The sequence below is a fragment of the Neoarius graeffei genome, chromosome 20 (genome assembly GCF_027579695.1).
Source record: "Neoarius graeffei isolate fNeoGra1 chromosome 20, fNeoGra1.pri, whole genome shotgun sequence".
NCBI classification, from domain to species: Eukaryota; Metazoa; Chordata; class Actinopteri; order Siluriformes; family Ariidae; genus Neoarius; species Neoarius graeffei.
The window spans coordinates 48,515,059-48,537,835 of record NC_083588.1 but is presented as its reverse complement, the minus strand read 5'-3'; the positions used below and the strand labels follow the sequence as shown (position 1 = coordinate 48,537,835).

General features: G+C 41.5%; 2 protein-coding genes across 7 annotated transcripts in view; both read right to left on the bottom strand.

Moving 5' to 3' along the window:
- Positions 1–553, bottom strand: part of atxn7l3a (ataxin 7 like 3a) — a 35,539-nt gene extending 34,986 nt beyond the window's left edge. The window contains exons 1-2 of one of the 3 annotated variants that reach the window (XM_060901869.1): positions 364–553; positions 114–173 (exon numbers count right to left, since the gene is read on the bottom strand). The gene's annotated coding sequence lies outside the window, so the exon portion shown is untranslated. The other 2 variants (XM_060901867.1, XM_060901868.1) reach the window with 2 other exon arrangements.
- Positions 554–687: 134 nt separating this feature from the next.
- ubtf (upstream binding transcription factor) overlaps positions 688–22,777 on the bottom strand; it is a 39,343-nt gene continuing 17,253 nt past the window's right edge. For 3 of the 4 annotated variants that reach the window (XM_060901863.1, XM_060901864.1, XM_060901865.1), the window contains exons 3-21: positions 18,900–19,078; positions 17,536–17,619; positions 17,083–17,238; positions 16,860–16,924; positions 15,266–15,392; positions 15,050–15,160; positions 14,771–14,904; positions 14,408–14,549; positions 14,161–14,202; positions 13,965–14,075; positions 10,368–10,523; positions 9,819–9,965; positions 9,603–9,713; positions 9,246–9,334; positions 8,876–9,065; positions 7,030–7,077; positions 6,865–6,930; positions 5,211–5,336; positions 688–2,727 (exon numbers count right to left, since the gene is read on the bottom strand). In XM_060901863.1, the coding sequence (XP_060757846.1) occupies positions 2,626–2,727; positions 5,211–5,336; positions 6,865–6,930; positions 7,030–7,077; positions 8,876–9,065; positions 9,246–9,334; positions 9,603–9,713; positions 9,819–9,965; positions 10,368–10,523; positions 13,965–14,075; positions 14,161–14,202; positions 14,408–14,549; positions 14,771–14,904; positions 15,050–15,160; positions 15,266–15,392; positions 16,860–16,924; positions 17,083–17,238; positions 17,536–17,619; positions 18,900–19,078 (2,186 nt within the window). In that variant the 3' untranslated portion in view covers positions 688–2,625. The remainder of the gene's footprint in view (positions 2,728–5,210; positions 5,337–6,864; positions 6,931–7,029; positions 7,078–8,875; positions 9,066–9,245; positions 9,335–9,602; positions 9,714–9,818; positions 9,966–10,367; positions 10,524–13,964; positions 14,076–14,160; positions 14,203–14,407; positions 14,550–14,770; positions 14,905–15,049; positions 15,161–15,265; positions 15,393–16,859; positions 16,925–17,082; positions 17,239–17,535; positions 17,620–18,899; positions 19,079–22,777) is intronic. The other variant, XM_060901866.1, reaches the window with a different exon arrangement.

Sequence of the window (22,777 nt, the reverse complement as noted above, 5' to 3'; positions counted from 1 at the left end):
TTCTGATTAGTTTAAAGTGATCTTCATTGAAAAGAACAGTGCTTTTCTTTCAAAAATAAGGACATTTCAAAGTGACCCCAAACTTTTGAACGGTAGTGTACAGATATACATACTGTTTGAAGAACAGCTTCGCTTCTGTCAGGTGAATTCAGTCAGGAACTGCTAGCTGTTAGCTACTTAGCACACATTCAGGGTTTCAAACCACGAATTCAGAGATAAAACAGGAGCTCAACAGCAATACGTTAAGAACTAATACAGCAAAGAAGAGCATTTTATCTACAAAGATGCAGCAGTTACTGAGGCAATAAACGCCATTTGGTTACTTTCGAAAACTGTGACCAAATTACTAACATTAAAACCTACCAGTAACTCCAGCGTCCCAGTCTTTCTAGTAAGTTTATACACCTGAACAGGCTATACTTAAATACAGGGATATTTTTATAAGTGTATATTTTGATATAACCATCTAAAATATGGGTGGAAAAGCCGCTGAATATTTAAAATATGGAAAAATAAAAAACCGCAGCCATTTTGACAGGCGCAAGGCATCACTAATCAACTACCGATCCTCAGCTCACTGATTCCTGAAACTGCACTCAAGGGGGGTTTAAAAAAAAACAAAAAAAACCCACATTATTAAATACAAGAAAAATAATAAATAAAATAAATAAACCCAAAGTCAAGCAGTTGCTAAAGACATGTTTATTTGTTCAAATGGTATATTCCAGGAATATAACAACACCTCTGACTATAGAAAACATCCAAATGTTCCAAATTAGCAGTACAAATTTCTTTTGCCATTTCTACAAATAAACAAATAGCTGAGGGGTATAAAAACAAATTTAAAATTTTCCCTCCTCAGAGCAAATGACAAACTAATCCAGACCAGTGGCTGCTGTCGGTACCACCCAGGGAAGCTTGGTCAAATGAAAATACAAATTAAACCAGATGTTCATTCAATACAAATTAAAAAAAAAAAAAATTCGTATTTACAATTACCATACAACAGCAGTGAACCACATCCATCTGCACTGAGCTCATCACTTCTAGTACTATTGCCAAATCTACAATGGGTTCTGAAGCTGTTATGCTCCTCAACAAATATAAATAAGCAGGTCATTCAGTGGGATATACAGGACACACATCATCATCATGTCTTGTTCATTCAAAGTGGAACCGATGTAACATCTCTGGGTCTCCTAACATCATGATGGAGCATAAAACAAAAAGTGACAGACACCAGTGATCAGCACACATAGCTCAACCTAGCAAACTCTTTAAAAATTTTTATGCAATGATCCCCCCCCCCCAAAAGACACAGGGCACAACAGATGGGGGCAGGGGAGAGACAGCCACCCCAAACTGTTCATATATACATAACAGAGGAGAATTCCTTTATGTTAAGTAAAACATTTGTTTACATTCCTTGAGCTGGTGCGTATCGGAATACGTCAGTGACTAAAAATACAGAGGGGTGAAAGGAAATGGGGCAACAGGAACACAGAGGACAGTCAGCTGTGAGCCTGTTCGGGATAAGCGCAAGGGGGGGAAAATTATACATACTAGATGTTTAAAAATAAACCAATATTTAAAACAAACCATTTTTAAAAGGAAATGAGTAGCCCTGCAAAGCCACGTTAAATTTAAATAAAAAAGGCGAAAAAGAAAAACAGAACCTCAGACCAACCCCAGTTATAATTCTAACTAATAATCTGTTGCACACAGGGTTTTGGGGAGGAGATTCCTCTCAAAATGGACACCACATCTGGGGAATTTTTTTTTTTTGCTTTTTTATTATAAAGACTCAGAAAATGTCTGCTTTAAATTTAAAGCAAACATTTGAGAAATGTTAAAATCCAACACAAAACAAGGAATCGCTGCCATTTATACAAAGGAAGAGGAAAAAGAAAAACATGGATGGAGCAGCTCCAAGCTCCAACACCTAACAAGTACAGGAGATGGAGGCTTATTTACACGCATTCTACATGACACACACACACACAAAAAAATTGTTCCTGAAGTTACCACATCATGAACCAAAGAACAAAATTACACCACTATAGCAGGACAGGGTGAAAAGGGGGAAAAAACTGGAAAGGTGATGAAGATGTGGATTAGAATCGAGGAGGAGGAGACAGGAGAATCATTTGGTTCGCTTCACCTCCTCAAAGAAACCCCACAGAGCTACAAGATTCTTTGGCTCACGGGTCCTTCGTTCCCCCTAAAAGGACTGGAAAAGAACCCAAGCCTTTCATTCAAACAACGCCACGAAGTTTGATGGTATGAAAATAATATTTAAAATTTCCCATAGATTTTAAAATCGCTCATGGGATCCTTTAATCTCTGCTAAAGTTACAGATGTGTGTTACTCATGGGGAATTTAAGAGTCCTCTCAGTGCTCAGTAAACTCATCAGGCAAGCTCAGCCAGGCAGGATGAAAGGAGTAAGGGGGGGGAAGGCTAACGCAAAGGAAGGTGTGCGAGAGATGCGAATGGACGTGGTGGTGCAGTGGAAAGCGCTCCGCCTGGTGGCTGGAGGAGTGCACTGCAGCCCCAAGGCTCTGCCTCATGGCTCAGTTCACAGGGTCTGTGGCAGTCTGTGGGCTCACTCTGCTCCAGCTGCCCCTCACTCAGAGTCAGAGTCAGAGGAATCCTCTGAGCTGGACGCACTGCTGCTGCTCTCGGATTTATTCTCCTTATCTTCTGCCTCTTCATCCTCGTCCTCATTCTGAAAAAATAAATAAAATTAATTATAAATTTTTTTTTTTATAATTTTCCTCATCACAACTATACGCAGAACAGACTTCTACATATAAAAGCACAGATGTGTATATATGGCTTAATTTAAAATGTGACTAATGTGACTTAAGGTATGCACAGAATAATCTTATTAATAATTACTTTAATTCATGTCCCTGGTGGCATTGTATATAACTGATCAGAATCAATCACATAAATCAATCATATATCAAAAGACTAAAAAAAGGGAATGCTTAAGAAGCATCAGATTCCTTATTATTATCATCCACATAATTTAGTTATGGCCAATTCCCGCCCACCAGACAGCTCACTCTATCACACGACAGCTACCAAACATGGAGTGAAGGCTATCACATGCTTCCTCGGAGACACGTGTCGTCAGCTGATCACATCATCTCGAACTGCTGCTCATGTGACGACGGGACGGTGTAACACACACTGAGGAAAGCACCACCCACCCTCCTAAGCACTCATGAGCTCACAGAGGCCCAGCACTGGCTAGGGTCACTGTAATTGGCTAATTTACGACCCAATATTGCTGACCTCAAGTAGGAAGGCGTGGTGTCGTGGATGGTTTTGGCATCATCGAGATTTGAACCAGCAATCTCCAATTGATAAGGTGAACACTTTTCTGTTGTGCCACTCGGTAACCCAACATCTGATTTCTAACGCACTCGTACAGTTAGGTCCATATATATTTGGACACTGACACAAATTTTGGTTTTTTACCTGTTTACTGAAACATATTCAAGTTATAGTTATATAATGGACATGGACAAAGTCCAGACTTTCAGCTTTCATCTGAGGGTATCCACATTAAAATTGGATGAAGGGTTTAGGAGTTTCAGCTCCTTCACATGTGCCACCCTGTTTTTAAAGGGACCAAAAGTAATTGGACAACTGACTCAAAGGCTATTTCATGGACAGGTATGGGCAATTCCTTCATTATGTCATTTTCAATTAAGCAGATAAAAGGCCTGGAGTTGATTTGAGGTGTGGTGCTTGCATTTGGAAGATTTTGCTGTGAAGAAAACATGCGGTCAAAGGAGCTCTCCATGTAGGTAAAACAAGCCATCCTTAAGCTGCGAAAACAGAAAAAAACCATCTGAGAAATTGCTACAATATTAGGAGTGGCAAAATCTACAGTTTGGTACATCCTGAGAAAGAAAGAAAGCACTGGTGAACTCATCAATGCAGAAAGACCTGGACGCCCACAGACGACAACAGTGGTGGATGATCGCAGAATAATTTCCATGGTGAAGAGAAACCCCTTCACAACAGCCAACCAAGTGAACAACACTCTCCAGGAGGTAGGCGTATCAATATCCAAATCTACCATAAAGAGAAGACTGCATGAAAGTAAATACAGAGGGTTCACTGCACGGTGCAAGCCACTCATAAGCCTCAAGAATAAAAAGGCTAGATTGGACTTTGCTAAAAAACATCTAAAAAAGCCAGCACAGTTCTGGAAGAACATTCTTTGGACAGATGAAACCAAGATCAACCTCTACCAGAATGATGGAAAGAAAAAAGTATGGCAAAGGCGTGGTACAGCTCATGATCCAAAGCATGCCACATCATCTGTAAAACATGGCGGAGGCAGTGTGATGGCTTGGGCATGCATGGCTGCCAGTGGCACTGGGTCACTAGTGTTTATTGATGATGTGACACAGGACAGAAGCAGCCGGATGAATTCTGAGGTATTCAGAGACGTACTGTGTGCTCAAATGCAGCCAAACTGATTGGTCGGCATTTCATAATACAGATGGACAATGACCCAGAACATAAAGCCAAAGCAACCCAGGAGTTTATTAAAGCAAAGAAGTGGAATATTCTTGAATGGCCAAGTCAGTCACCTGATCTCAACCCAATTGAGCATGCATTTCACTTGTTAAAGACTAAACTTCAGACAGAAAGGCCCACAAACAGACAGCAACTGAAAACCGCTGCAGTAAAGGCCTGGCAGAGCATTAAAAAGGAGGAAACACAGCGTCTGGTGATGTCCGTCAGTTCAAGACTTCAGGCAGTCATTGCCAACAAAGGGTTTTCAACCAAGTATTAGAAATGAACATTTTATTTACAATTATTTAATTTGTCCAATTACTTTTGAGCCCCTGAAATGAAGGGATTGTGTTTAAAAAATGCTTTAGTTCCTCACATTTTTATGCAATCATTTTGTTCAACCCACTGAATTAAAGCTGAAAGTCTGAACTTCAACTGCATCTGAATTGTTTTGTTCAAAATTCATTGTGGTAATGTACAGAACCAAAATTAGAAAAATGTTGTCTCTGTCCAAATATTTATGGACCTAACTGTAGGTGGAGATGAAAGTATTAACCAATAGCCAAATCACGTTTTACTTATCCCACTTCCCAACCCCAGCTATCTCAAAGAAAATAACTTGACTTGGAACAGTCACAGAATACCAATTCATAATTTTAGATATCTCACATCCTCATCATCCTCCTCATCATCATCATCCCCTTCTTCACTCTCCTCTGCACTGGATGATTCCTCATCAGACTCCTTCTCATCCTCCTCTTCATCATCGTCATCATCATCATCATCTTCTTCATCCTATACAAGAGATAGGCATAGCAAACATAAGACAACTGATGCATCATGGGTACTACATCATACTCATACCTGCAAACTCATGAGGGTTGAAAAAGGTGACAAACTACCGGTAACCCCCCGGCCCCCTTAAACAGCGCGCGATCAAGGAAAATAAAGGGAAAAGACAACATTTAAAACAAAGACAAGATTTATTTATTTTTAGCTTTGCAATTTTCAGTTTTGCATCTGACACCTCATTACATTACCATTAAGGAAGGAAAAGTATAAAAAGTAAAATTTGAATTTAAAAAAGTAATTTTTGAAGTGTGACACTGGAAACTTTCTTCAGCAGACCAGTTTATCATTTTTTAGACCTTTTGGCCCGAACAAGCCGTTCAAGGGCACGTTTATGCTGCTCTGCCATGTGCCTCTTTCGCACCATGCTATCCTTCTTCACCACCTCTGCCCTATTACCAGCAGCACTGGTAGATGGCTGGACACCAAATTCAGCCCTCCTTTCCTTCAGTGCTGCCAAATTCATGGTGTGAGAGTGTGTGTGTGAGTGAGAGAGAGAGAGAGAATCTCTCTCTCACTCACACACACTCATTCACTCACACACACACACACACACACACACACACACACACACTCTTTCTCACTCACACACACACACTCTCTCTCACACTCACTCACAACTGGTTCTCTGAATACAACCGAGATCAACACATATTACGTTATAATTTTGACAATCCCACCAATAGTTTAACATAAAAATGATTTCTCTTACCCAAAACACGCGTTTATAGATCCTTATGTTCAACAAAAAATGACTTTATTCAAACTGATTTGACATTTTTTTTTTGTTTTGTTTCAGCCCACAGAAACATCTTCCGTGTCGCGCGTTCGGTTCAAACGTAACAGCCCCGCCCCTTGCATCTTACGTCATAAAAACGCGACTCACAGACCACCAAATCACAGGTACCAAAAAAAAACCACCCTAAAGCCTCTTTAAATCGCACTCATCGTAACACAGCTTTCTCCGCATACTAAAAATGTTTTTCCGTCTCCAGATGTAATACAGAGTTCCGGAAAAAATCAGAAAATATGATTCCGTGAGCTGTTTTCAAGACTCAGTGTCCTGTTCTGCATTGCGTTTGGATGATCTCTGCCATCCTCCTATACACACCCGTATTCAAGAAAACCCCGCCTCTATTCAGTTACAATTCGCGGATACTGTCCAGCGTTCTGTAAGACTATTGGCTCGTTGGAATATCATCCAATCAGAGAGACGTTTGAAGTATGAAGAAGGCGGAAATGGTCTGAATGTGGGTGTGAGGAGAAAAGTAGTAGTAGTACATTGAAACCAAATGTTCGGCAACGTAGCCTCGCACCCCCCCCCCCCAAAAAAAAACTCTTCGGATCTACACGATTCACACAAGTGACCTATTTTGGGATCAAAACGGCGAATTTCGCCAAAAGGTGACTAGTTTGCAGGTATGCATACTACAAAGAACTTCATAAAACAAGCATGTTCAGCTGAGACACTTACTGAGGTCTTGGCCTTGGCTTTCTGTTTAGCACTGGTACCACCCGGTTTACTTGTGCTTCTCCTTTTCTGAAAAACAGATGAAGTACAAAACGTTAAAACTAGCAACATTTAAATTAAACATGTCTGGCAAAACAAATACGCCAAAAGGGCAGATCATTAACTTGCCAAAGAATTGTATTCCTTATATGCAGCTCTCTCTTGAGATGATAAGCTCTGCAAAAGAAAATCATCATTATTCCGTGAAAGATGCATCAAAATGAATGATATCCAATAAGTCTAACTGATAAATATCTCTGTTTTAAGTTATAGGATCATTTACATTCAACCACATGTTAATATTTAAGGTGGATGGGTAATATTTGGGGCGGCACAGTGTAGTGGTTAGCGCTGTCGCCTCACAGCAAGAAGGTCCGGGTTTGAGCCCCGGGGCCGGCGAGGGCCTTTCTGTGCGGAGTTTGCATGTTCTCCCCGTGTCCGCGTGGGTTTCCTCCGGGTGCTCCGGTTTCCCCCACAGTCCAAAGACATGCAGGTTAGGTTAACTGGTGACTCTAAATTGACCGTAGGTGTGAATGCGAATGGTTGTGTGTCTATGGCTACATCCACACGACAACGAGATTTTTTTTTTTTAAATATCGCGTCCACATGGGCAACGGATCAGTAAAATATCAGGTTCATATGGCAACACAACGTTTGCTGAAAACGATGCAGTACACATGCCACACCTCTACGTGCGCTGTAAGACGGTCCCATTGGAGACACCAGAACAAAAGAAGAAGTAGACGCATGCGCATAAACCCCTTCTTCTGTAGCATTAGCCACATAAAGTTTTGATAATTAATCAGTAGCGTAAAACGAAAGACGTGGAAAGAGGAATGAACGGGGGTAGATGGAAGCCGGTACGCCAACATTCTGATATCCTCCAGAATTCTTTAATGGTCCGGAATAAACTGAATGCTACACGTTGATGGATTACTTTGTTCTTCTACGCCCTTTTTGAGGAATGTATTGTCGGACTTAAACCAACATCTGAAGAGGTGAGATCGCTCCTTTTTTTTTTTCTTCCTATTTTTGCTGGCGGGATTGTTTTTGTTTTTGGAAAGCGCACGGGCGGTGCACGGTTTGGTACTGCTTCCACAGTGTTTGGACTAAAGACTCTGCCCTAAGGGCTATTCTCTCACTCACTCTCTCTCACTTTGCACCATTACACAATATTCACAGTGAAAATATTTTGTAAGCGCGTTTCATGAACCAAGTTATAGGATTTGTTGACAACTCGCATCGAGTTCGTTACACTTCTACCCGGCGTGAAGCACTGACAGTCATGTGGTTGTGATGTCATCGTAAACAAATCCGTTCTACTCATCCAGACGACTTCACAACGGGGCCGTTGCCAGATTTTTCCACTCTGGAACCCGTTCTCAAAAGATTTCGGTTTTGGGGCACCCAAAACGCCAGTGCCGTGTGGACGCCAGGCCGAAACGATAAACAATTTTATCAGATTCACCTGAATCCGTTGCCGTGTGGACAGGGCCTATGTGTCAGCCCTGTGATGACCTGGCGACTTGTCCAGGGTGTACCCCGCCTTTCGCCCGTAGTCAGCTGGGATAGGCTCCAGCTTGCCTGCAACCCTGTAGAACAGGATAAAGCGGCTAGAGATGATGAGATGAGAGGAGGTAATATTTGGCAAAGGTTGCTTGACGCTAGAGGTTTTGAAAACTTGGGTTGGAAAGCTCCTCTTGCGGGAGCATTCAGGTGCTCTAACTTAACAGGCAACAGGATTGACAGGAAAGCAGAGTCACTTCCTTGTCCCGATTTGTTAGATGTTGACGGTTCACATCTTTGCTTTTCCCCCTCATTTACAGAGGTGCCAGGAGATGCGTACGTAGCCGTTTGATTTTACAGCTGCTGGAATTTTTGTATGCCAAATGTTATTAAAAAGGTTTAATAATCTTAATAACCGCCAACGCCACTTTTAAAACTGAAAACACGATTAAAAGGAGTAGTGAAGTACCGCAAGCCACTGTTCAAGCTGCACTTTGTATTGCTTCTGTTTCTCCTCTGCAATTTTCTTGTAGCGGTCTTTCTCCTTCTGCGGGAGGCTCTGCCAGCGGCCACCGATTTCAGTCATACGCTCTTTCATGGGCAGGTGGTTCAGCTCCCCGTTAGACAGCATTTCCTGAGAAAACTTCTGATAGCCATTTCTGAGAGAGCAGAAGTTAAAGGCGTCATTAAGAGCAAGGTTAGTCAAGTCATCTAGCTTATATTCAACTCTTCCACCCATCAGTTACTGATCGCTGATGACTGCAGTTCAAAACACGAACCTCAGAACACAGTTTTATGTGGTTCAACAGATGCATAGAATTTAAAAAACAAGCCCTTACGATGGTGGCTTTTTGGGCTCTCCTTCAAATTTCATCTTCTTCCCTGACGCAACCACCCCAGCAGGAGAGCGCATCTCACTCAGCTCTCTCTAATAGGAAAGACAGGAAACTACACTGTTACTTTCAGATTCTACATAAAGGAAAGGGTATGTCATGATGCTCAGGTTTTAGGGTATCTCAAAATAGGATGAGTATTAAGGAACATTACTAGTAGACAACCTTTTTTTTTTTAAGCTCACCAGAGACCTTGTTTTATGAAGGATGATTGTGTAAAAGTTAATCACAGCCTTTAATTGTATGTAAATTGGAGAAAACATGTATAAGGAAAATTATAAACCTTCACCAAGCCTTGCTCACCTCATATCTCTTCTGGTCCTCTGCAGCCTTTTTGATCCACATGATTTTCTCCTTTTTCTCCATGGTGTTCCACGTGGCCTCCATGGCTTTTTGTGCCTTTGGTCGGTCATTCTGACAAAAAAAAAAAAAAAAAAAAGTAACGTGAGGTTTCAAAACACATTTAAGCCATAGTAATTATACATCTAGTGGTACAAAACCTTTACATATTTCTCCTACCTTAAATCTGGCCAAGTAATCACCAATAACGCTGTGCTGCCAAATTTCCTGTGCGGTCTTGGGTGGGTCCGGCAGCTTGCTTTGCTCCTCTTTCCCTCGTTTCTCTGACTCTGCCTTCAGCACTGCCTCCAAGTTCTTGTATTTTTCCTGTAATATGGCAGAGTTTTCAATGGCCACAGGCAAAATTTTGTGCTGCCATGCTGTTTCAAATACAGTCAGGTCCATAAGTATTTGGACTGTGATGCAATTTTCATAATTTTGCCTCTGTACACCGCAACAATGGATTTAAAATCAAGCAATCAAGATGTGACTGAACTGTAGATTTTCAGCTTTAATTCGAGGAGTTTAGCTAAAATAATGTGCCTGGTAGCCAGGTCTTTACCCACGGGGCCCGACTGAGCTGAGCAGTGTCACGGACAGTAAAATCAAGCATCCTTAAGACCCACAGTACGGCGACACAAGCTTTCACCCAAAACCATTATTCTTTAAAATTCACTGCTGCAGGTATCAGCAAGAAAGACTGCTGGTCTGTTTAGTACAGGAAGTTACCTTTTTCTTGTCCGAGAGGTCATTCCACATGCGGGCCAGAAGTCTGGTGAGTTCACTATCAGACAAGTCAGGCCTCTCTTGCTGAAGTTTCGGCCTCTTTTCCTCAGCAAATATGAACATGGCAGAGATTGGTCGCTTTGGCTTAACAGGGCTACTCTGTATACATAAGGGGGGGGTGGGGGCAAGACGACCAAGACAAAAATCACAAAGGATTAATAAAAAGACAGAACTGGATATGGAAGGCTGGACAGATATAGACTGATGTGAGGTACTGTACATTAGGATGCATCAGTTGCCCTCACTTTCATAAAATCTGATGCATTTTTGTTTGGGTGTTCCTTTTCACCAATAAAGACATCTTGTAAATTTTTTTGACCATATTCAAAAGTCTAATGGTGGCACCATGAGCAGACCTGTTCACCCCAAATTTGCCCTGTCAGTAGTCTTGCAGTATCTTGTCAGTAGTTTTGGTAAGCTATCAGTAGGAATTTTACTGGGGTCCAATCTATCGGGAAACATCAACTTCAGTGCTGGGACCAAGGTGTCCGCCGTAGCGATAGGGAGATTCAGTTCAGCAATAACTTCACACATGATTGCTTCAGCGTTGGTCACCGAACGAATCCTTGAATTTTCACCAGAAACGGCACTGTCCTTCCTGCAAAACGTCGCCATCGATCTGTTTTGTTTTTTCAACTTTTCGAAATCTGTATGTTGCTTTGTACCGACGTGTCTCTTACAGTCATTCTGACCCGCGTGCGCACAAGAAAAATCTACATTACAAATGTTGCAATGAACGTACATGTTCCCTTTCTTAGATGATGTAAGGCATGGCCACAGATCGTGATAGGAGGAGTCTTTATATTTTTGCAACGACTTCTGGTATTTCTTTGCAGGACTATCAATAATGCCATCAGCCTTTCGCTTCGCGGCCGCCATGATTGTGTGCTCAGAAACCAAAGTTGAAACAATGGAACCTTCCCACAATGCAACGTACAGTAAACATGGCTTAAACGTGATTAAACATGGCCACGCCCATGACTATACGATCGATGTTCGATTCCCACAATAAATATGATTATAAAGTAAGTCATGAACAGGGTTTTTTCTAGAAAAATTTAGTATGAGGGCGCTCACCATGGCGAGGGAGCGAAGCCGGGGGGGGGGGGGATGGTGCCGGTTGTCCCCCCCGCCGTGCAAAGCCTTTGAAAAATGCTCCAATGGGACATTCTGAGGCTATCTGAGAGGGAAATTGTAACAAATTGTCAACATTGAAAAAGAAAGAAGTAATCTTCTTCTGCCCCGGACAGTCTTTGGCTTTCTTCCGCTTCGTGCCGCGGGATGACATCTTTAAATGCCCAAGTGTCAACAAAAACAACTCGCCAACTACTTCTGTCAAAAGCTCCCGCGCCGGTGGGTGAAAGGTCATTCAGTCTCGAGAAATCTCGCTCTACAAGTCAGCTGACCTTGTATGTAACCCATGTCAAATCTCGCGAGAGCAGCCGCGACAAGTAAACAACTAAACAACATGGCGCCTCAGTCTGGAAAACGCCAATTCGGATTGTTTTTGCACCGTCTGGCGGTGTATCTACTATGATTGGAATATTTTTGGAGCAATTATAACGTATTTGATGATCAGACACATTGTCACGTAGTGTTGCTGGGATGTTTTCACGGAGTTGGTAAGGGGGCGCACGCCAAGAGTAAGAGGGCGCAGCGCCCCTGTTCCCCCGTTTAGACGAAAGCCTGATGAAACATTTGGCAACATTTCGGCCATAAATCGTAGTTTTTGGACAAGAATTCGTAGTCCGTATTTTGTTTTGAAAAATCGTAGGAACTACGGACAAATCGTAGGAGTAAACAGGTCTGCATGAGGTTTATTTTTTGCCAAAAAAACGCTTATTTTATGTGTTTTCGCATAAGGTTTGAATCACAATGTTGGACTCCATTTATTGGTTTCTTGTGACTCAGAGATCATGTTAAGAACCTTTGCAAGGGATTGAGAAGCATTAATGTGATTCATAATACATTTGTATTGTTTAAAAGTAGTTGAACAATGATTCAATGAACAGCTAAAACTCAAACTGTGCTTGATAATATATTTAGAATATGTACTAAAAATGTGCATCTAAGATATTTGGTATACTCTATAAGGTACCATAATGTTTCATGAAAAGTGATCGAAATTTTGTCATAAAAGTCATAAAATAGCAGCTTTTTCCATAACTTTGAGCTCCTGGTGCCACCATTAAACTTTTGATTTTTGTCAAAAATATTTCACCCAGTGTGTTTTCTTACCAAAAGGAACATAAACACAAAAATGCATCATGATCGGAGGAACTTTTCATTTTTAGGGGGCAACTGATGCACCCTACTGTATATGGATGAACGGACAGAAAATAATGGGAAGTACACTGTAGGGGTCAACCGATAATCGGCCTGGCCGATATTCTGCATTTTTAGGGTTATCGGTATCGGCCATAATTTCCACCGATATGCCGATAACATGCCTTTTTGCAGCCATTTCGTTCCTAACGCGACTGTCACTGCACGTCCTATCCTGCACTCGCCTCTCTGAGTTCAAGAACACGGTCCCGCCCACCACAACATCTGATTTGTTTGGCACAAGAGATATAGCCAATCGACACGTGTAGCTAAACGCTGTGAACTGTTTCAAGGCGGCCGTATGGGCACTCGGGCAGAAGCGGCACAAGGGATACAGCCAATCAACACGTGTAGCTAAACGCTGTGAACTGTTTCAAGGCGGCCATATGGGCACTCGGGCAGAAGCAGATCCCACTTCAAGGTAAGGACACGCTGCTTTTGCCGCAATAAGTCACAAAACACACAAGTTGCAAAAGCACATCATTATATGTTTACATTCTTCATCTACTACTCGTTAAAATTGTCCATTTGCATCTGTGTAGCCAGGCAAACTTAGCTTACGGAAGGAAGCACTTGAATTAGCCTACAACCAACTAGTCTCGCTGAAACTACATGTAATGCTTCCTTCACTACAATATAATCCTCCTAAATTGGGAATATTAGGCTTGGGCATTAAAAGCATTAGAATGTAGATGGTTACTTGTTAAGTTGTTACATAATAGGGAGTGATAGCCTACTTTATGTTTGATTTTACTTTTTAAAAAATGCTGCAGGCAGCTCCCTACACTTGATTTGTTATTTAAAAACTACTTGAAGTTGGCAAGTCTTACTTAGTTCTTAGTGTAAAAGAATCCAGAGTGTATTTTCATTTATTTTCCACTGAAAATGGTGAGCTGTAATATAGTCGGGAGTGATTTATTTTTTTTATTGGTGAATATTTATTTTATTATTATTTTATTCTAACTAATGTTTGACTTTATTGTACAAATGCTGCTGGCATCTCCCTGCACAATTTTTCATGTTCAATTTTACAATTAAACATACATTTCATGGATATGAAGGTCTGTGTCAGTGTGTGCTATGTTTAATTTCATGTGAATTATAATGTTTACATTTATCGGTTGCACATATCGGTTATCGGCATCCCAATTCCATAATAATCGGTATCGGCCCTGAAAAAAAAAAAACATATCGGTCGATCCCTAGTACACTGACCTTTGCTTTAGAGCTCTTTTTGGGACCAGGGCTAGCGCCACCAGTAGTCTTTTTAAATCCGACCATCTTCTGCTCTGCCAAAATTCTCTGCTGTTCTTCCTCTGAAATGCTCTGCAGAACAGAATGAACATTAAAAATGCACATTTTACAATTTTTTTTAATAAATTTGCTGCTATATTATTATACATGCACTTACACACAGGAATCGGTTCATCTCAACTTCATATTCTTTCTTTTTCTGAAATAAAAGGGAAAAGGTCACGAAAGATGACAAGCATGCAAAAGCTCAACTCGCATTTCTATGCGAATCAGAATTTAGATCCCGATAATTTGGTACACGATGGTATTTGCATGTTATTGGTACTTTTTTTTTTTTGCACCGAGGTTCATGTACAGTCTAATGTATTCTTATTGTGCATGTATTCTGCGAGTTGTTCTCTGACCTGCTCACAGCGTTTCTGATACGCGTCTTTCTCGCCCTGTTTGAGCAGTTTCCAGCGCTGGCTGCACATGACCATGCGCTCGGTGCTTGGAACATCTTTCATGCCAGACATAAGCTCAGCACAGAACATTGAGTAACCATTCCTAGAGAGACAGCACGAGAGATCATGGAAGATTCCCAAAACAGGTTATCGAAGTAACAGGGTCTACCTTCAACAAAGATAAATGAACGTAACCTTCACAACTATCAATGCAGCCACAATAATACTGCAATGTTACAATCTCCCAATCCAGGTTATTGTCGGTCATGGGCTGCAGATTATGATCATTCATTCTCGATTATTAACGCCATTCTGTATACTTACGATGGCGGTTTCCCTGGTCGCCCATCAGACCTGTCCTTCAGCTGTCTTTCTGCTTTGGTCAAAGTGGTCTTGACAATATCATCTTCGGTCAGGTTCAGCTGTGGGTGTTGCTGAATGAACTCCCGCATAATCTCCTATACAATTGTCAAGGTTTGCAGGTTACAACCCAGAATCTGTCAAAACCTTAGCTGAAGTGTCGTTTCTGTTGATTATTTAAGTTCTACGTAATTTAGTAAGGAGATAATCAATCAATCAATCAATCAATCAATCTGCTCGCACCTCATACTGTTTATGTTGCTCCAGAGATTTGGTGATCCACTTCAGTCTCTTTTTATCTGGAAGCTGTGTCCACTTCTTCCCCAGACTGTCTTTAATGTCTTTGGTGGTGGCCTGGACATTAAACGCACGTTAATACGGACCCTTTACTTTGAGGCTCATTGGGTTTAGAAACAGAACTGCTCATGTGGTGTGGAGGAGTGAGTCAAAGGAAAATACCTCAGGGTGAATTTTGAGGTAAGCTCTTTTCTCATGGTTGTACCACAATTGTTGTGGAGTCATAGGTTTCTCTGGTACATTGGACGCTTTCTTGCCTGTATTCTCCAGCAGGTCTGGATGCTGCTCCCTAAATACATACATAAACAGTTTCACCCCTTTTAAAACATTAAGGCGCCGTTTACACATACCCGGGTATTTTTAAAAACGCAGACCTTTGCCTTCGTTTGTGCCTTTCGTTTATACACAAACGGAGTTGTTTTCCTCTGAAAACGATTCTTTCTAAAAACCCCGGCAAAAGTGGAGATTTTTTGAAAACTCCGTTTTGCGTTTGTGTGTAAAGAGACCAAAACGGAGTTTTAGGCAATCTTCGCGCCACAAAAGAGCGACCGTTGTACATATGACAAGCATGGAAACACTCAGAGTAGCAGCATTTCTGTTAAGCGCTATATTCGCCTGTTTGCTTTTGAGAATAAAGCTCATTGACCAGCAGAGACGCATTAGGGCTCGGAGGGCAGCAATTGCGGAGCTTCTAGTGACCAAAAGAGCCCGACCGTACCACCACCAGCGTCGGCGATTTTGGGTTCGACCTGGACGGACTGTAGCCTGGGAAATCCCATGCTGCTTTGCGCAATCGTTCCGATCTGAAAAGACAGCATGGAAACTATGGTCTAAAGGCTCGCCTGAGTTAGGGAGCCAATCAGAGAGTGGGGAGGGGTGGGAAAACAGTGACGCGTACTACTCGACAAACGGAAGCTTGTAGTTTATTTGGGACTGTTTAGGGATCACATTTAACATGGCGGCGAGCGATACGAACCAAACTTTCGATCAAGCTTTAGACACTGTTCTGAATAGTTTAGAGCGAAAGTTTGTGTTAAAAAAAAGAACAGCGTTTGGCGTTACAGTCTTTCTTCGCCTCTTCGTCACTCTAACTACGTCACCAGGTACAACTGCCATGATTGGCCATGGGCTACGTATACGCCAAATGATAGACATTCGCAACGTCCAATAAACGGCCGTTGACAATCGTAAACCACACCTCCCCTACGAGAAATTCAGTAGGTGGATTCCAGACCATATTTCACTTGTGATATGGTCTGGTGTTAACCAGACTAGACGGACTGCTATCTGGTGGGAGAATTTCGAGAATGGCGTTGTCGTCCCGGAGGAATGGCAGGAAAATTTCAGAACGTCGCGATCCTCACTCCTGTCACTCGCAGAGTTGGTACGTCCGTACATACAGGGTGAGTGTACTCACATGCGCGCTTCTGTCGATGTCGTCAAAAAAGTTGCCTGCACACTATTACCTGGCTGACGAGGGTAGACTGCTCTTGACAGCGTATTTATGCGGAATAATATAAACGTAATTTTTTTAAAAAACGCAGCTGTGTGCAAGAAGTTATTTTGGAAAACGGAGTTTAGAAAATATGCGTTTTTAAAAATACCCAGGTATGTGTAAACAGCGCCTAAATAATAAAAACTGAAGAACACGACCCAAACACAGGATGGTGTTTTAAAAAAAAAAAAAAAATCATGCACATCACTAAAAAAAAAAAAGTTTCATTATTTATTTTACAGATGAGACACTTGTACTTACTTGAACTTTAACATGTTAAGCTCAAAAGCTTCCTTTTCTTTGAGAAAATCATTAACGTATTTCTCCTACAGAGAGAAAATAAGCAACATTCAACTTTGCAATTCAGGCAGTGTCAAAAAGAAGACGTACTCTCACAAACTATTACTATTATTAATTGCATTCTAGAAACAGATGCCTAAGAAACCTCCACCACGCATCAGTACACATTATCGTGTCCTTGCACCTTTTTACGTTCAGGCAGCTCCTTGTACTTTTTGGAAAGGATCTTTGTCAGGTCCAGATTGCTCATCTCCGGGTGAAGTTTAGCATACTTTGCTCTCTTTTCCATAAAGAAGCGAAAGTATGGGGTCAGTGGCTTCTTGGGGAAGTCTGGGTGTTTCTGTTGAAAGGACAAAACAAAGAATGCTTCATTTTTCATAAATGTTAAAAGTAACATGCACTACAAAGTAGATAGAAACGTGAATGTAAAAGTCATCACTGTAAAAAGGAGCTGTTTAACAACCAAGTGTCCAGTGTAAAAAAACTGAAGAAAAAAAAATGGAGTCGTTAAACGTACATAAAGTGTTAAAACGATTATATATGGCATTAAAAATACCCACGTACTCTGTTGAAGCAGAGTATATAATGTTGCTCAACCAGTGAAGAATTCTGTACAAGACAGGAAACTTCTAATTACCTTCAGTTTTTTGCCTTTGTAGGGATTCTTGATGTAGTCTTGGGCATCGACAATTAACTCCGTCAGTGTTCGGAATTTACGAATCTGAAAAGGAAGCAACGACTCAGTTGTAACTACTGACCGAAATACAACTCAATACTTAGGCCCTGTCCACACGGCAACGGATTCAGGTGAATCTGATAAAATTGTTTATCGTTTCGGCCTGGCCTCCACACGGCACCGGCGTTTTGGGTGCCCCAAAACGAAATCTTTTGAGAACGGGTTCCAGAGTGGAAAAATCTGGCAACGGCGCCGTTGCGAAGTCGTCTGGATGAGTAGAACGGATTTGTTTACGATGACATCACAACCACATGATTGTCAGTGCTTCACGCCGGGTAGAAGTGTAACGAACTCGATGCGAGTTGTCAACAAATCCTATAACTTGGTTCGTGAAACGCGCTTACAAAATATTTTCACTGTGAATATTTATTGTGCAAGGGTGCAAAGAGAGAGAGAGAGAGAGAGAGAGAGAGAGAGAGAGAGAGAGAGAGAGACAGACAGACAGACAGAGAGAGAGAGAGAGAGAGAGAGAAAAGCCCTTAGGGCAGAGTCTTTAGTCCAAACACTGCGGAAGCAGTACCAAACTGCGCGCCGCCCGTGCGCTTTCCAAAAAGAATCCCCCCAGCAAAAATAGGGGAAAAAAAAAAAAAAGGAGCGAGCTCACCTCTTCAGATGTTGGTTTAAGTCCGACAATACATTCCTCAAAAAGGGCGTAGAAGAACAAAGTAATCCATCAACGTGTAGCATTCAGTTTATTCCGGACCATTAAAGAATTCTGGAGGATATCAGAATGTTGGCGTACTGGCTTCCATCTACCCCCGTTCATTCCTCTTTCCACGTCTTTTGTTTTACGCTACTGATTAATAATCAAAACTATGTGGCTAATGCTACACAAGGGGTTTATGCGCATGTGTCTACTTCTTCTATTGTTCTGGTGTCTCTGATGGGACCGTCTTACAGCGCACGTAGAGGTGTGGCATGTGTATTGCATCATTTTCAGCAAGCGTTGTGTTGCCATATGAACCTGATATTTTACTGATCCGTTGCCCATGTGGACGCGATATTTAAAAAAAAAATCTCGTTGCCGTTGTCGTGTGGATGTAGCCTTAAGCACTTGGGATGTTAATCATCATCAGATATGATTAGGCTATTAGGATTATCACTTCTTTGCTGGGCATACACAACTTGAACAAATTACAAAAAAATTTCACCTCATCTCTTTCTGTTCACTAAAGTTGGATTACGCTATCACCTGCTGAGGAAAAACTATTATTCATATCTTTACTCCATTTATCCGGTACAAGTCACTCAGTCATGATCCTCACCTCTCTGGAGACTTCAAGCCATTTCTGTTTGCACATCTCTGCTGAGTACGTGTTAAAAGCAACCTTCCCCCAGTCCAGATGAGCTTCAGTCGTCTTGTACTTGGTCAGGTCTTTCTCGGGAAGATTCACTTTCATGGCATCCAGAAGTTTCAGTAAATCATCCTGGGCCCAAACTGCAGCTGTGGAGATTTAAGGTTGGAATTAGGTGGGAATTTACTATTTGCACATGTGAACTCGAAAACCAACTGCATTCTCATACTTGCCAACCCTCCCGATTTCGGCGGGAGGCCCCCTTTTTTAGCCTCCGTCTCCCGATCGTATTTGTTAAAAACTGGATAATCTCCCGGTTTTGGGAAATCCCTACCGCCAAGTTAAAAATACTCCCGGTTATGTCCAATCAGAATCGTATGAGGAACACTGCTGACGTCAACTGATTTTTAACCAATCAACGAACAGAATGACAGTCACTTCCGTAACGTAGGATTCACCCAGGCTGTCCAACATTTTTTACAAGCAGTCATTCATCATGGCCACTAAACCAAAATACCACACGGCAAAAATATGAATGCAAATACCAGGTTGCATGGGAGAATGAATTTCCATGGATAAGAAAATGTTTGACCAACCAGTTACACATTTTAAGGAGCCTCTGCATGCTCTTGCGACAAAGCTTTCGCAGATAGCTTTTCGCAGACAGTTGTAATTTACCATTGAGCGGGGAGTAATAGGCGTGCGCGATATTATTCACCGCCACAACGCAAGGGGGCGCGAAGTCGTGAAATCGCTAGGAGTAGTTGGTGGGTGTGGTTAGTGGAGTGTTTATCCTCCGGTTACTTATAATGACTAGAACTGGAGTCATATAGATGTCCGTACTTCCTCACTTCCTCGATCAACCGCTCTTCGTGCTGCTCCATCTTCCCTCGTGTTTTTAAAAATGGCGGTCGTGAAAACAAAACAAACCGGGAAAGCAGGGAAGCGGAAGTGCGTGTACAGCGGATGTAGAGTGGACCAATCAGAGCCCTCCTGTCTGCGACGCTGTCTGCGAGGCTTCTGCGGTGGTCACAATTTTTGGGAGGTGTGTGCAGAGCGTCTGCGAAGGTGGGGGGGCTACGCAGACGCTATCTGCGAGGACTGGGTTGTCAGCATAAATTGGCCTTAAGGCCACACCAATTCGATTAGTCGGTTCTCGGAATCGCCGCTTGAAGAAAATGCAAAGTGAAAAAAAAAATCGAAATCGACTGCAGGTTGAGGTCACGTGATGTCGAAAACCAATCAAATCGCCCCTTTCACTTTATCTAAAGACTTGTGGAAGAAACATGCCTGTGGAGGGGAATCCTGCAAAGCCTGCGTTTATGATTGTTAGGATATTCAGTGAACAGAAGCGTAAAATCTTTGACAGGTGTGTAGAAATTCAAGAGGGGGAAAACTTCGCACAGTTGTACTCAAGATGCCGTGAGCTTGTTACCCTGCGATGTGCCAACTTGGACTACAACTCTGTGGAGGTGGGTTTGATTTATATATTTCATTGATTGATGTGAGGGGCAAACAAAAAAAATCATTTGAAGTATTTAACCATCAGAAGTAGCCTACTCCTGGTCAAATCTTTTTTTTCTGTGCATTGTAGATGTTCAATTGACTGTAATTCAATCGTTTATTTAGCCTGTTTACTGGTTTGCCTGATAAAAGACGTGCAGCCAGAGCTCGCCCTTAATGCATACGGGTGGAAATAAGATAAGCTATTAAAAGAGCCATATGTGTAACAATAAATGTATTGTCTGTTTTGTTTCTCCATTATGAAAGCCCTCTATTTCCACCGCTAATTTTACCATCAGAGCATTTTTTTTTAATTTTATTTTAATTTTTATTCCGTGCGCTTGCTTCATATTTTTCCTGAAAAAGTCAGAGAACCAACTAATTAAATTGGTGTGGCCTAAAGCAGCCTCTCTCAACCAGGGTGCCGTCTGGCTTCATTAGGGGTGCCGTCAAAAAATTATATATTCCAACACTGAAATAAATAAAATGAATTAAAATTCCAAAAAACTATAGTTACACTAACGCAGATCACCACCGCCTCATGCATCATCAAAATTTGTCTCACGGCCCCCTTTCCCATGTCACAACGTCACTGCCGGGGTCAGCATGACTGCGTATATTTTATATGGGGGTGCCTTGAGAATTTGCATACTTCTGAAGGGTGCTGTGACTGAAAAAAGGTTGAAAAATGCTGGCCTAAAGATACCTTAAATCAGAATATAATGGAATACAATATAATGGAGTGTGAAAGTAAACTAGTCTTCCATACCATTTCAGAAACAAACTGTACAACTTCTAAAGTGTTTAGTGAAATTTTGCATGACGGAGAATGTGTTTGGCGAGTGTATTTGAATAGTGTGGTCGTGTCTTAGTGCTATTTTGAATTTGTGTTTGAAAAAGTTTTATGTGAAAGTTTACAAGTGAATTATCGGGAAAGTGACTGATTTTGATAGAGTTTTGAGGTTTGAAGTGAAAGATTGCTAGTGAGCATTTTGGTCGTACTAAAATTTTGCATTCGAGTGAATTTCTTTGTGGAGTGTATTTTGATAGTATGGTATTTATAGTGCCATTTTTACATTTTGTTTGAAAACTTTCAAAGTTTGCAAATGAGCAAATTTCTTTGATGCATTCCGATAGGATTTCTAGCGCTTTTTAAAAATTCTGTTGGAAAGTGTTTAGTGACAGAGATGCATTTTAGTAGTACTAAGACAGTGCAGTATTTATTTAATTGAGTTGTTACTATTTTGGTTAAATCTTATTAAAATTTTCTTTAATTTTTATATATGAGATATAGTTCTCTGTATTTTTACGAGCTTACAGAAGGAAAAAACATTTGATGCAATCCAATAATGCTTTCATTCACTGTGACTATTTTAAGAAATTATAAAAGATTCTTCTAAAGCAGGGGTTTTCAAAGTGTGGGAGAGTCAGCCCCCCCCCCGTCGGAGAGCAAATAAACAACAGCGCCCCCCCTTACAATTTTTGTTGTTGCTATACTTAATGTTCCATTCGTATTTTTAAAAAAATGGTTGTTGTACAAAACCCGCCAAAATGCACTTGAAATCGTCCAATCTGGCAACACGACGCGCATGCTGCTCTTGAACACATGGAAGTAAGGCGGAAGGTAGTTTGTCGAAGTCACCTCAAGACGACGCCAACGATTGGTCAAATTTGCGGGAAAGTTGCGGTGATTGGATATAATTGCAACACCGCCCTGAATTCGCGGGGATTGGTTGAATTTGCGTTGAAGTTGCAAATCACAACATCCTGGAGGCTCTGTTTTTTTGCTTGGCCCAGACTTTGTCTCCTCACTTACTGTATCTTTAGGTACTAAAAACCGATCCATTTTGTCTCTCACATTGCGCCCCCCCTGAAGAACTCTGGCGCCCCCCAGGGGGGGCGCACCCCACACTTTGAAAAGCCCTGTTCTAAAGCATCACTTGTGTTATTTTCTGTGGGTCTCTGTATGGATACAATATTCAGGCAGGAGATTTTTCAGCTCAAAATCTGATTTAAGCAGACTTCCCTTTCATTGTTATTATAATAAAATTCAAGACAAGAGTATTATTTCATGTCAGCCTTGTGATGACCTGGCGGCTTGTCCAGGGTGTACCCCGCCTTTCGCCCGTAGTCAGCTGGGATAGGCTCCAGCTTGCCTGCGACCCTGTAGAACAGGATAAAGCGGCTAGAGATAATGAGATGAGAATTATTTCAGATTTTTCACTCTGAGCTCTCTCATGCCTGATACATGAATCCCATAACCTATAGTAATTGATCGAACAATATCAACAATTCAAAAACTCTTTAATTGTATACATTTCAAATGGTTTGCAATTAATTGGGAT